The following is a 14,691-nucleotide window of genomic DNA, read 5'->3' as shown; positions in this document are numbered from 1 at the left end:
ACGATGCTGAAAATTATTCATTTTCTAAACTAGTTCGCAGCGATAGATGTGTATTTTATAATAAACTAAAAACTAAAAGCGTCTTATTCGCCTTTAGAAAGAATTTTCACCAACCGTTTGCAGGTAAAATCACCAGCAAAAAGCACGGCGTCTCGATACTTGAACAAATCGTATTCAAAATTTACCGATTATTCGATGTTTCCAAAATGTAGAATCGACTGATTGTGAATCAGGTTCCATCGTCGACGTTTTCAATTCAGATGCCTGAATTAGAAATAACGGTTACAAACACAGATTCCCACACCATTTGCACCAAGCACAATTTCACACACAAACTGCGAAGAAAAAACGTCAAGCCGTTACGTAAATCACTTCTCACACCCGAAACAATCGCCACGAAATGAAAATTATACGTTCTAAAGTGAAAATCGTTCACTCAGAAAATGATTTCGCTACGAATACACCGAAAATATTCACGAATTTAGACTCCGAGTAAGCCGGCGGTCTACAAATACGTAACGGTCAAATCGCGATCGTCATTTGTTTATGATGTTGAAAAAAATCAGTCGCAGGCATACAACGCGAAGACTGATCTCTGAGTGAGTTAAACTATTTATTTGACGATCGATCACCAAGGCCAACTGTACGATCGAGTTTAATTACAAAAAACTACTCTAAATTGCGCAGAAAATTGCATTAATTTCGGACATAAGCACGTTCGCATCCCCCCGCGATGGTGAATGCCCCGAATGGTCTGAACGTAGCGCTGCAACTTTCAAAGCGACGATCGCGCGGCAAAATTTAAACGACGATGCTGCGCCCTCTGACTAAGCTCTTGGAACTAATTTGCAACGACGAGATAAGTTATCTGTCGGTAACTTATCTACAGCTGACGTATCGTACATCAGTGATGTTATTTTCTGTCGGAAAGCGGAGGAAATTAGATTATATTGGACATTCGCTACCTATATCGAAAATCAGCTCAACTCCTTTTACGTTTCCGAACTGTCAAAACAACAATGCAGGATTGGCGTGAGTTTTGACTTTTAAAATTTTGTTACGTAAATGTAAACACGTGAGAGTATCTAATTACGGTTGAAAACATCTTCGGTGAAACAAGCATTTTCATAATAAACATTGTAAAGCCATCCTCGCCATTTACTCGTCGGTGAATTTAGGCTAACCATGAATTTGTAGGTTACAGATTTGACGTTGCGTGGGCGGGCGATCGATGAACCGACACGACGCGGAAACCCCGTAACCCCGATGAATAAAAATTTGTATTTATCGGGAAGGAGCTGCGTCAGAGATCAAGGTACACAAGCATCGGCCTACGTCGATAGATAAAACAAACTTGAGAATCGTTAGATCTGTCGAACAATAGCCAGAGTGTACTTGGTGAGTGAGAAGAAATCAGGCCAGTATTTCATAATCTTGTCATTGGTGTCTAGGAGTATTGTCCATTTTAAACTGCTTTGAATCTATCTACGCTTCGTCACCGTCGATACACGTTACGAAATACTCCTCCGTCTGTAGTTTTCGATATCACTCATAGTTGACGTTCGTTTGTTTCCCCCTTTCAAGGTCCCGAGAATTCTAACGGCAGTGAAAATTATCAAGGCATGGATCGTATTTGGGAAGAAAATGCAGGATGCGAGGAGTCCACTGCGGCGACAAAGACTGGGTCCTACAAAATTCAGGCATTGGATAGAGCGCTGGAAATACCAAGCGTTCATTATCTCTGGGATAAATCGGCACAAATTTATAGCCGTGTCAAAGGTGCAAACACCGTGGTTCACCGCGCCTTGGATACTGTCGAGCATGTCGTCTGCCTCGTCGTTGAAAAAACTTGTACACCCGTCGCTCGTCTCATGGAGAAACCCATTTTTAATTTGGACCAGACTCTGTGTCAAGGCATTGATTTTGTTCGAGTGAAATTACCGATCATAAAAGAAGACCCGAAGCAAGTGAGGTTCATTTGGTATAATTAATCTTCCTATCTTGATTTATTACAGTTCCACTTTATCCAAGTTTTTGAGTCATCGATCGTGTTAGTTATACTAATTCTCATTATCGAATTCAGATTATCGATCGCACTAAGCTGATCATGCTGGAGAGTATCGAGCCGGCGGTCCGAACACTGAAGGAGCTGAAGGAGGAAACTGAGGATTATGTAAGCGTGATAAAGATCCGTACAAATTACAAAGTGCATTATCTGAGAACGTACAGTTGGGAACAAGCGGATCGAGTTATGTCTACCGAGACCGGTGTGACGATATTGAAAACGGTAGACAATACCACCGAGATGGCCAAGCTCCTTTTAGACAAGTACTTGCCGGCACCAGAGGAAGAAGATTTCTACGATGCGGGTAAAATCTGGCCGTTGAGTCAATCCGATCCTCATTTGAATATCAACGATCTGTAAATTCCTTCGGAAACTGCTATGAATTATTTTTCATTGCAGACGATGGATGCACGGAGCACGACAATCTGCATCACACGATGCTGAGGTTGAGCGAGTTCAGCAGCAGAGCCTCTCGCAGAATCTACTTTGCCCTTATGGACAGATTGCAGCACATGTACAAGATCGAAATAATCGTACTTATTTTATACGCTCTAGTCGTCATACAAGTCGTTAAAGTATTAGAAATATTTTTGACAGTTTTTTTGAAGATTCTTAACTATTCTTTTTAACAGTTACCACCGACCCGTTTTTATTATTCTAATTTTTAACTCGTCTTCTCGGGGATCATAAAATGCGCGTTCTTGTGACGAGAAATAATTTTCCATCCCCATGTACCTGCCTTCTTAGAAATTCGTTTATCCGCGGATTACCGGTGGGTGAGAAGTGATTTTGAAATCCCATGACTCTGACAGTCGTATTATTCATTAATTCATTTATTTATTTAATGTTTAAAAAATACTCATCGACTTTTTTTTTTTTTTACACGTAACATGTATGCGTGTGTGTGATTGAAAATATTGAGTTTGTGCAACATGATATTAATATAATTTTTCTAATAAACGTCTAACTATTTTATCGCATTACGGCCAACAACTATGAGTTCAAAAATGTCGAGAATTGCAAAGTTCTGAAACGATCCGGCACGGTGATGTGAAGTTTGCGTAGATTTGAACGTACGTGGTAGGGGATTTGCTAATAGAATCTGCAGCGTACCTGCTCCGTTCTTCAGGCGTCAATCACAATCAGAATCCAACGATTCGGAGCACACGCAACCACAAAGCAATACTCGACTAGAATACATGATGCGCCAGACGTCAAGAAGACTGACGGGAGCGTGTGTCGCCTGTGGAATGATTGAAATATAAAAACTAAATACGTGTTGAAGGAGGATTACAAACGGCGCTCGTCTTGGCGAATTTCGCAGGAACTTTTAAAATTCCACAATTCCTTTTCAAAATCACGCAATTAATGAAAACATTGCATTAACCGCGAAGTCGGAGAATTTCAATTCTCACATAACGCGCCTCGCAGCATCCGCATGTCGTCGCTAATGCAGCGTTTCGAATTTCCTCTGCACTCTGCGAACCTGTGTACATCCATGGCATGAATAGACACATCGATACGCGTGGTCACACACCACGTAAATACATACATGCAAATAACGTATTATATATCACCGTATGTACATACGTATAACGCACGGTAGTTAACCGATAATTTTCAACCCTCTAATGCACCGCTGCTATATACAGAGGTATAATATTGAACGGGGGTGAACTTGGGTAGGGATGACAAATTCATCCCCTACGTAACTGTTACCGCCGATGTAGGGATTGTATTCCGGTCTTATATAGGGAGAAAAGCAAAGCAGATAATAATATGTAATTGATTAATTGAATAATGGAATAGAAATGTGGATGCAGGCTAAATTTTAACAGAAGATACCAATTTCACCAGAGATAAAATACGTCGCGTCTGTGCATGATGCTTGCTTATAAATTCACACACAGTCCCGTGTTTCTTTTTCGTTCTTTCTATTTTTCTTCTTTTGGTTTGTTTGAAAAAAAAAAAACAAAAAAACAAAAAAATTTCCCTTGTTTTTCGTGATCGTTCGGTTTTTCCCATTTTTTTCTTTTTTTCTTTACCTGTTTTGTTGTTTTTTCATCTCGCCAGTGTACGACCCTGTATAATAATTAAAACCGGCGCGGAGCCGCTGCTTATTATGCGGTGAAGCCCACCGACACGTGAAATCATGCAAAATGTTGAACGGCAGAAAGCGACGGTGAGCGGTAGCGGATTTAATGCACTGGAAGTGAAATAGCAGCTGTCGCATTTGAATTTGCTGTGCAATGTGTGCGGTAGCGCAGCAGCGTGGTTCCATGCTCGCGGATTCTCTTCAGAAATTATATCAGTCCTAACGAAAAATTTATACATCCCGAGGAGTTAATCTCTCCTGAAATATTTCCAAGTTTTTCTTACCTTAGAAATTTTCTTCAAATCTTCTGAAAGTTCTAGTAATCATTTGATATCTTTCGAAGTTCTCCGAATAATGCGAAATTATCTGAAGTCACTTGTAATCTTCTAAAATTTTTTGTAATCTTTGGAAATCTGTTGAAATATTTGAAATCATCGTTATCTTGAAATCAGTCGTAGATACATGAAAACGATGAGTGACTAACTTTGTCTGAATGGAAAGGATTTTGACAAAAATCTGATTTGTCTTTTCGCATATCTTGTTTGCAATGCAAATTATAATGGGATGTAAGTTTTGTTCAATAAATCGCGAGTCGCCCGCGACGAGGTAAATTCGTTCCTTCATTCCACTCCGGCCGCTCTCCGCTTCGATCCCTCTTCCACTCTGGAACTGGCCAAATGAGATTTTCCAAATTCTCAAGAAAGTCCGCCGTCGTCCTTTTACCTTGTACCTATATAGGTACCTATATATTCCTGTTTACCGGCTTACATTTGCCTCGTACTTTCCACTTTGCCGGAGCAGACGCAGGCGGACACATATGCATCTTTCAGATATACTTATTCTACAAACGGGATCAATTTTCTCTCTTCGAAAATCGCAATTCGTCCAATCTATTTCCTCTTCTTTGACGTAGGAAACAAGTTCTTCTTCTTTTTCTTCTTCTTCTTCTTCTTTTTACGAATACTCAGCTGCGTCGGCAGAAAAAAATAACTCCACAGCACTGCAGATCGAAATACGATTATCGAAATTTGTCTCTCTGAAGTTTGCTGAAAAATCTGCCCCATGAAAATTGGCGAAAGAAAAAATTTCAGAAATATTTTAGTGATAACAAAGTGATAGCGGAATAGTTCCGCAGGGCGTTTCTGATAACACATTAATATCTTGATTCCGGTGATTTTGAAAAAATGAAAAAAAGCTTCCCCTCCTTTTTCCACCCTCGTTTTTTTTTTTTTTTGATTAATTATTTTCTTTTATTTTCATTTTCGCATCGTGCTCTCACCTGACGAGTCTGGCTTCAGGCAACCTCTCTCCTACGCCACGTCGATGTGAAAAATAAATGCGTCGAAAAAGTTGGCACCGCCAAGAGGGTGCAGCAAACGACCCTCTTTGACCCGACGGACACGAACTTCGCAGCAGAGATTTTTATATTTACTTTTAATTAGAAAATGTTGCGACGCAGGTATACAACTTTCGGCGTTACTTGGCCCATTTCTCTCGCTCGCTCGACTCGTTTCCTTCCCACCCCCAAGTTGTAGGTACATTTTCAACGCGTTTCCGTCCCGCGCCGTTGGGCAGAAGGCGAGCAAAATCGACGTAATCGCGTTTTAAAAACACGAGCGTGTTTCTCTCCGCTGCATCCAGCATCCCGAAACATAAATTCAAATCGGCATTTTATCATCGAGAAAATTTTAACGAGTAGGTAGGTATGTACCTCACAGCCCTCACACCCCCACGTAACTCGGGTCGCGTGGTTGAAGGTATATAAACAGGTACATAACAATGCGTAATGAAAAGTGCTTCCCCCTGTTTCTCGCCCCGGGTCTCGCACCCACCATGGGCAACACTGTTCCGCACTACCCCGCGTTATTCCGTCTTCATTCCGCACCTTAGGTGTCCGAGAGGAGATCCTGGACGATCTGCGGGTCGGGGGAGGGAGGGGGGGGGGGGGGGAGAGATTGCAATCGGTCGCAATCTCGTCGTTATTGTTTTCCGCGATGGCTAAGAAAAATCCATCAGTCTTAAGGATTGTGCAGCCTCGCGGCGTTTAAACCCCTTGGAAAAATTCCGTTTAAAGTTAAACCAAGGCCCTGGAGAGCTCGTTCCTGCACCTGCAATTAACCCGCCACGTTGTACGAGGATATTAGATGGCTGTTGACAGTGGGACGGATAAGATCTGGCCAGCTTATTATTCATCACACTTTTAAACTCGACGCGTTGAACGCAAGACTCGCGTCTGCATCCAGGGAGCATTAAGACGGGATTTTCCTCGGGACGGATCCTTTGACACGCGGTAAAATATCCTGACGGGAAAAACGAGAAGGTGAAAAATTGATCGGAACCTGCCACTCCTGCCAGTCAACGCCCGACATATCTCACCGCTCCCACGCGATCGCAAACCCCTTGACAGGACAATCCGGACGACTACGGATCCTGTTCCACAATTGAGTGCCCGGAATATTCCAGCCTGTGTAAATCGGTGTCAAACGCATTTCACTCTATCACCGTAGAGCGAATTCGAGCGGGGAAAAAATTACCCTACTATTTGTTAAACCCCCGCCTACGTGAGGTGGAAATTTGTCGAGGGGACAGAAAGGGCAAGCATGTGACGATTCGAATATGCCCGCGTAAAAGCGAATTGTTACTACAATTGGAATTTACTTTTTGACTCCATCACGTGGTGTCTGTCTTCGTCGATTTACACTTTTCTTATCGAAAACGAGCTTTCTCTCTTTCTCTCTGCTAAGCTTTTTTTCAAGTACGACGTTTAATATAAACTTTTCACACGAAGGGTCTTCAGATTGTGAAATAAAAAGTGAAATGAGATCTTGACAAGTTGAAACGTTTCTTAAGGAATTTAAAAATATTCTAAACATTGTAAACGAACCTGTCGCCACTTGGAAATCCTCGATTGTGAAGCACCAAAAAGTATTTGAGCCAGTTAAGTTGACATAATCGGTACGGATTTCATCGTGAAACTTTTAAAAATGAATTACAGAGAGCAGAGATAATTTAAATTAAAGAGAGACGATTTAATATGTACAATTTAAACTAAGGAAAGACGTTTTATTTATACCATTATGCCTGAAGAGAAACGATTTACATTTACAATTTTACTTTATTCACCGTTTGCCTGATAATTTATGTACTGTATAAGCAAATGATTTAACAGATGAATGAACGAATGAATATATGAGAATCAAATAAAAGGAAATATCTTCTACAGAGAACATGAAACTCCTTCTAATTTATTTTCAATCGACCTATATTGTTGTAAGCAGGGTTTTAGTTTAAATTTTTTTCCAATCTCGAATTTCGCCGGTGATTAGAAAAGCACACTGTTTTTTATACCGCAATTAGAACGCCTCAGCCCTCCACTACTCACCCTCTCCTTCTACCTCTTCTCCCTTTTCTTATTATCCTTCCGTCGATATACCGGACCAAATTCCCAGGGTGCACTCCGAGACTCCGTCGACTCGCCCCTTCGCCTTTAGCCCAGCTCAGAGGAGCATTAGTTGCGTCTCCGGGTAGCCCGATGGCCAAGGGACGAGTAATCCCTCAGAGTCACAAACGACGTGACTTTATCCTGCGAAATCGGAGTACGAATGTCTCGCAGGTTTTACGAGCAGCACTCAATTTTTACGAAAATCGATCCTCGATACTGACTGACGCTCGACTTGCGACTCTTTTGCTGCTGAAGCTTAGAAATAAACCCAAAGTTTCCATGCTGCAAAATTATTCCTAACTTGTTTGGTAATTTGAGTAAATATTTCTACCTTAAATTGCGAGCTGCAATTCAAACCTTAACTCGTTTCAGCTTCAGAACCCGAGCCACGCGATGTAAAGTAAAACACGAGTGTCGAAAAAGAAAAATCCATTTCTCATTGCGAACTAAGTATTTTCCTCGTTCGAGAATATTATTACAACTGCAAAATTTGTTATTGCAAATATGCGTGCGAGGAATCGATTATCGTTACATTGGACGAATCGTTATGCCTGATGAGCCTGAACCTCTTCTTCGACATACGACGCAGGTAAAGGAAATGACGTGATGTATGAGAAATAAAAATATCACCACGAAGATGTGCCGAATCGAAAGAATCCTGGCGGAAGGTATAACATATTTGACCGGAGGGCGGATGCTGATACGTGAAAAGTTTGCAAGACTGCGTTTTTGTATATATATGCAATTGTAATTTGCTGACCAGCCAGAGTTTCTTTGAGGCAATAGAACCGCGGTCTCCAAAAAGAGAAGTGCCGGAGTTTCACCCTTGGATTTGTCGGGCTCATCATTAACGTTGCAAACAGTTCTCTTGGGATGTTGTTAATAGCGAGATTATTCGGGTAGGGAATGCGCCCGGTTCCTACGGGGGAGTTCAGCCTCGAGCGACGCCTGCAAGCTAAGCCCGGAACAAGGCATTAATCCTGTTTATTATACGTGGACACGCGGTACAATTTTCACAAATGCAATAGCTGCAACAGCAACTTGTCCATTTAGAGTCTTGGAAGGAATCACGCGGGTAAACTGCGATACGAGATTTTCGTCGGGGATGACAAGAGGGATGAAATACTCGTTCGGGACGCCCGTGGCTTACAAACAAACGCAAAAGGGAGTTTCAGGCCTCGGAATTATCCTGGAATCCATGACTTTCCAAACATTTGCTATTCCAGCAGCAAAAAAGTACTACGTTCTCCCGAAATGGAAGTTTTATGTACCAGATTCAAGATTTTATCAGATTCCTGGAAAGAAAAAATTTTGTCGGAAATGGTTTTCCTCAACGAGACGCGTCTGGTACCTTCAACGAATCCCCCTACTGCCCAAATTTCAATCCGTCCAGATGCTTTTAAATGAAAAGAAAGAAGTTGAATAATTGGCCGCTCCGAGGCTCGTCCGACAAGAAAGTCGAGACGACGCGGAAGATGTACCAACAGACGTGATCTGATACGAGAAAGTGTAAATCAAGTACGTGGGTCAAAGAAAGAATTGGTGGGCTGACAAGGAGACGGACGGGAACGCGGCGTGAATTCGTAGCCATAGCCAGACTCGGGGCCCCAACCAGGGTTGAGGGCTTCCCTCGGACGGGCCGGAAGGCGAAACTCCTTTCTTGCTGGATTGTGGAAGTAATGAGCTTACGCGTCATCCCCGGGACGGGACCCCGCGGCGAAGCTTCGCGGCTCCGCTAAGCTCGCCCTCTAATCACGTCTATTTATGGGCCTAGCCTTCCCGTCAGCGAGGGCAATGGGGTCAGGACCTCAAAAGTGATAACCGCGAGCTCGGCCACATTTCCTGTGAAACAACGACGCACGTTATTCGAACAGCAAAGAGCAATCGTGCACCTCTGTCGCAACTTCCGAGCTTTGATATGTAGGGGAGGAAAAAGTGGGACTGGATAGGTAAGAATATATTCTCGAGTGAAACAGCCGGGCGAATAGAGGATAGATAATTTTTTCTCGGACTTCTTCTTCTCAGTTCTTCTTTTCTTCTACTGTTCGTGCATTTAGTGATGAAAATATAATATCGAGTTATCTCATCATTATATTTGGTTTGATATCAAGGAGTTAAATTTATACTCGCTGCAGTCAGAGATATGAGAGTAAAAATCGAAGATTAATGTTGCGTCACGACACTGACAATGAGAGGGAGTGGAAGATTTCTCGGGTTAATGTCGTAAGAGGGGCGAGGGGCAGCGGGGGGAGGGGGCTCATCGGCGATATAAGAACCTTGGCTGATTGAGATATGAAGAAATGTTGTTCGGTAATAATCGGATTAGATAATCGCACCATTCAATTGCGTTGCGTATTTGCAGATTAGAACGCCTGTACGATTATGGCTTGAAACAGGCTATCAAGGTCTCCTGGTTCGGGGTTTTTTATGCGTCTACTTGAATTCAGTAACGCGCTTGACTGCACATCGAATAGTCAAAGATGATCTTACGGTTCTGTAAAGGTGCTGGGGTGAAAGGGCGGCTGTGTTTTACGATTTTTCTCTACATTTTATCGACCCTATCGGAGGTCAGAGGGTACCGGATATTGAGTATACTTCCCTACAACGCAAAGAGCCACGCCATCATGTTCGAGGCACTTTGCAAGGGGCTGGCTAATCGCGGCCACCAGGTTGACGTTGTGGGACACTTCCCGCTGAAGAAGCCCGTCAAGAATTACACCGACATAATAAACTTGGACGACCCCTCAATCCCGAAATTACAGAATAATTTGACATATGCATACGTGAAGGCAACTGCACTGGATAGACCCGTCGTGCCATTTCTCACATCCACCTTCGGAGCTGAACTTTGCAAATTTATGGACCACCCCGAGTTGAAGAAGCTGATTAAAAACCCTCCGAAGGATCCTCCCTACGACCTCCTCATCGGCGAGGTAGGTTTCAATCCCGAGCTTCATAAACAGTCTACGATTTATTATGTACTGTATAGGAAAATATTATTCATCTTGCTAATGGGACCGTTTTTTAGAGAGCGATCAGTGTTTTACTGATATTATTTAGTATCGATTAATAGAACTATAAAAGGCTATTGATAACTAGCTCGGCCCGAATTTTCGAGGTCTTGGCTGCCCACTGTTTCCTGGCATTGGGTCAGCACTTCAAGGTTCCGGTGGTGGCAATCGTGACATCTCCGATGTGGCCGTGGTCGAGCGACTTCGTGGCGAACCCCGATAACCCGGCCTACGTGCCCGGAGTTTTCTCAAATCTCATGGCGCCCATGAATTTTTGGGAACGGATGACCAACACTTTGGACTTGATCAGTAAAAAGATGCAGTTTTACTACTACACCAGAGACCAGGATGAGATCATAAGGAAACACCTCGGCCCGCATGCTCTCGGAGTCAGAGAAGCCGAGAGAAACGTCTCTCTGATCCTCGTCAATTCTCACTACAGTTTGAACGGCGTCAGGCCATTCACCACGGCGGTTGTCGAGGTCGGAGGAATCCATATTCCAAAAGAAATCGACCCGTTGCCTCACGTAAGTTCTTATCCTCGACGTTTCACGTATACCTAACGGTCCATTCTTTCATCACCGGAACATTTGACTCGTCCTTACAGGACCTGCAAGAGTGGTTGGACCAGAGCAAAGACGGCTTCGTGTACGTATCCTTTGGCTCGATGCTTAAGATCGAGTCATTTTCGGCAGAAATTTTGCACGCGCTTTACAAATCCTTGGGAAAATTGGCGCCTGTTAGAGTGCTGATGAAAATAGCAAAACCCGATGAACTGCCACCCGGTTTGCCGAGCAACGTGTTGGTCCGTTCGTGGATTCCGCAGCTCGGTGTTCTCTGTAAGATGACGGGGTTTGCCCATTGCTTTTGGCCATGGTTTTATCACCTTGTTGACTTACCCTGTTTTATATTTCCACCTCAACCGCAGCTCACAAGAATGCTCGCGTCTTCTTCACCCACGGAGGTCTGATGTCGACCCAGGAGGCCATCTACTGCGGCGTCCCGATGATAGGGGTGCCTGTCTTCTCCGATCAGCCCCTAAACGTGGCTCGTTACGTCAATAAGAACGTCGCTGTGGCGCTGCTCCACAACGATATGACCGAGGAAAAGATCGACGCCGCCTTTGAGAAGGTCCTCGGCGACCCCTCATACATGTAACTATTCCTGGTGTAAACGCAGTTTCAATGAGCTGACGCGGATCTAATCGACGACCGTTTTTCAGGGCAGCGGCGAAGAAGATTTCCGCCGAATTTCGGGACCGACCGATGAGCCCGTTGGACACCGGGATCTTCTGGGTCGAGTACGTCGTCAGACACGGAGGATCGAATATCAGGTCACCGGCGATGGATTTATCGTGGATCCAAATCGCGCTGATCGATGTCTTTGCCGTCCTGATTCTCGGCTTGGCCGTTATTGCCTACTTGTTTCAACTTTTCGTGAAGAAGCTTTTCGCCATATTGGTGACGGGTACCGAAGCAACGGCTCGCCACAAGAAGATCAATTGAAATTGCGCGACGAATTTCTTTACAACGAAGATGAAAAGTCTCGTTGCGTTACATTTCACCCCGAAATCACGATGATTTCTGCAACACCGCTCAGGGCTCTTCGACGAGCGTACTAATTAACGCGTTTACTCCTAATTAATTCGCACTCGTATCTCGTATTCATGCAGCAGCAACAGCAGTGATTAAAGCGCCGACTAAATATTTGATACCCGCATCAAATGCAGGATCCCTTCGAAATGGAATTCGCGTATCATCTCACACCGGGACTTCACAGACAAGGAAAGTTCCCCAAATTCGCTTTTGTGAATCTTTCGTCTTAGATTCAATCGTATTTTAATTTTCTTCATTCACCACCGAAAGATCCGAACATCCGAAAGTTCGTCACGGAACCGTTGAACGAAATTGAGTTCGTTACTTTTAGAGTACAGTAATTTTGTCGAATAAATTGTGATTTATGTGAGTTGAATAAGCAGCTCGTCAAGATGCGCGGTGTCCTCAATTAATCCAGTAATATAACGATCGCAGAAAGTGTTTGGCTCCTCTCTTCTCTCCCTTTATTTTTCTCTTCCTCCATCTCAATCCCTCCCTCCCTCCCTCCCTCAGCCTATTCGCGAGCATTTCTCCCCATCGGAGTTAATTACCATTATAGGGATAAAATTGGACTGTAACAACAGCTCAGCGAGCGACGGAATTCGCCGATCGTTCGAAGGCGAATCGAGTTCGTCGCCGGTTTGAACGCGGAATTTTAAGCAGTACGATCTGCAGCACCGACTCTCCGCAGGATATTTAATCAAGGATTGAACGGCAGGCAATGAACTACGCAGCCCGAGGCGCTCCTACTATTCCAACGTTCCGCAGGAACCCACCCCCTCCCCCTCCACCCCCTACCCCCGTTCCTCTCATCATTTCCACGGACCGCAGCTATCCGGCAAGGAACCACAGGCGCACATTGATTGCGTTATTACAACGATTTTGTTTGGCGCAGGTATACGAGAGATGCGAGATGCCTTCAAATTATTGATTCGACTGACGACCTACCACAGGACCACAGTGACCTTTTCCTTATGAACCTTTCTCTTGGTGCGGATCTAATAAATTCCCCTGATTATTCGTGAAGCTCGGTACAACTTGAAGGTACAACTTGGCTCTTCGTTTTATCAAGTAGAGCTCTCGACAAATTCGAAAAGCAAGGGAAACAGTTTCAGGGAATCAGCAAGAAGCCAAGCCAAGCTGGTTTGCGGGGGCCCGGCCGTATTTCCTGGTCAGCTAAAGTTACGTGGGAAAGCGGCTTAAGTTATAATTTCCTGGACTATGCAAGGTCATAATACATGCAGGGCAATTTAACGGTCAGCTCAAATAAAGCTCGGCTTTGTCTTCTTCCGCATGCGGTAACATCCTGACGACGACGATATAGCTTTGCGACGCGGCAGCATAAATTAATTGTAGACTCTCACCCTCCCCTTCCCCCTATCTCAATCTCGATTTATATTACAATTTGTCTGTAGTCGTATACTTTGCCAGAATTCTTAACTTTCAGAAAACCATTTTTCTTTCACCCTGCTCTACATTTTTTAATTAATTTCAAACCACGGTATGGCCCTCGCTTTAGTCACTAAATCTTGTTATGCATTTATCCGAATCTTCCGCGAATCAAATCACTGACAAGGAAAATTAAACTCTAAATCCTCTGATGAAAAATCCACAGTATAATAAAATTTCAAATACCGACATTATACGATAAAGAAATCCCAATTTGGCAAAAATGGCTGTCGACTGTCAAGGTACATCATAAGATCCTTGATCGATGGAGATATTATCTCACCGGGATATCAACTATTCAAGGATAGACCTCGCCGCCTTGTTCCCGGTACATTCGTCGAAGCCCGGGAGGACTGGATACCTACTATAACATCCGGGATATCCGTTAACCGCCATCCCAATTACTCGTTCATCACTCAGGGTGCGCGAACTCCAACGTATCCTTGCAACTTTGGATACCTCGGTACACGTCGCGAACAGAATGAAGTAACTTAGTTAACGGGTATAACGATGCAAACCGAGTTCTGTCTGCCCTGCGGTTCCCGCAACTAGAGCTACGGTATAATTCTACGACTGATCTGCAGATTTAATCCTCACGTGCTTTACCCTGCGCTTAGAAAACGCTTTTAGCATCTTCCGGTCAAATTAAATCTGCATTTAATCAATGTCAAATACATTTTTTTTCAATGGGAAAACGAAAAAAATGAAATAAACGCAACTAAATTCCAATATTACGAGCCCTTATTTAACTGAGATATTCTATTTGAGATGCTCTACTGAAATTTTGAGGCGTGACTGAGAAAAAAACTTCATTACATTTTGAACACCCTATGGAATACACGTAAGTACCTACGTCGTTAAATTATGTAATACATCGGAGCTGAGTTGAACAAAATTGCATTTACGAGATACGAACGAGTATATGAAAGCACTGCACACACGTTCCCAACAATTGGACCGAGATCGGAGTGAATTACAGCGGGGACTTGAATATTAAATTCTGGTACAAAGTGAACCTCTTGGCGTAGCTGCTG

At 43.5% G+C, this 14,691-nt stretch overlaps 3 protein-coding genes across 5 annotated transcripts in view; all 3 read left to right on the top strand.

Moving 5' to 3' along the window:
• The window catches only part of LOC124408205 (acyl-CoA Delta-9 desaturase-like), a 354,733-nt gene that overhangs the window by 157,395 nt on the left and 182,647 nt on the right, over nucleotides 1-14,691 (top strand). The gene's annotated exons all lie outside the window — the stretch shown is intronic.
• Nucleotides 999-2,960, top strand: LOC124408207 (lipid storage droplets surface-binding protein 2-like). Of its 2 annotated transcripts, none has more exons than XM_046884967.1 (5): nucleotides 999-1,032; nucleotides 1,198-1,398; nucleotides 1,585-1,967; nucleotides 2,084-2,369; nucleotides 2,465-2,960. In XM_046884967.1, exons 3-5 carry the CDS (start codon nucleotides 1,623-1,625, stop codon nucleotides 2,692-2,694), a joined length of 861 nt encoding a protein of 286 aa, XP_046740923.1. In that variant the 5' UTR covers nucleotides 999-1,032; nucleotides 1,198-1,398; nucleotides 1,585-1,622; the 3' UTR covers nucleotides 2,695-2,960. The 2 variants fall into 2 exon arrangements, with proteins under 2 accessions (XP_046740923.1, XP_046740922.1); XM_046884966.1 differs by having other exon boundaries at nucleotides 1,000-1,032; nucleotides 1,198-1,315.
• On the top strand, nucleotides 10,068-12,601 carry LOC124408201 (UDP-glucosyltransferase 2-like). The gene is made up of 5 exons (XM_046884953.1): nucleotides 10,068-10,535; nucleotides 10,721-11,140; nucleotides 11,221-11,452; nucleotides 11,542-11,767; nucleotides 11,836-12,601. The coding sequence occupies exons 1-5, from the start codon at nucleotides 10,083-10,085 to the stop codon at nucleotides 12,116-12,118; spliced, it is 1,614 nt and encodes a 537-aa protein (XP_046740909.1). The 5' UTR covers nucleotides 10,068-10,082; the 3' UTR covers nucleotides 12,119-12,601.

This window comes from Diprion similis, chromosome 7 (assembly GCF_021155765.1).
Source record: "Diprion similis isolate iyDipSimi1 chromosome 7, iyDipSimi1.1, whole genome shotgun sequence".
Taxonomy (NCBI): domain Eukaryota; kingdom Metazoa; phylum Arthropoda; class Insecta; order Hymenoptera; family Diprionidae; genus Diprion; species Diprion similis.
This window is presented reverse-complemented; position numbering and strand designations above follow the sequence as displayed.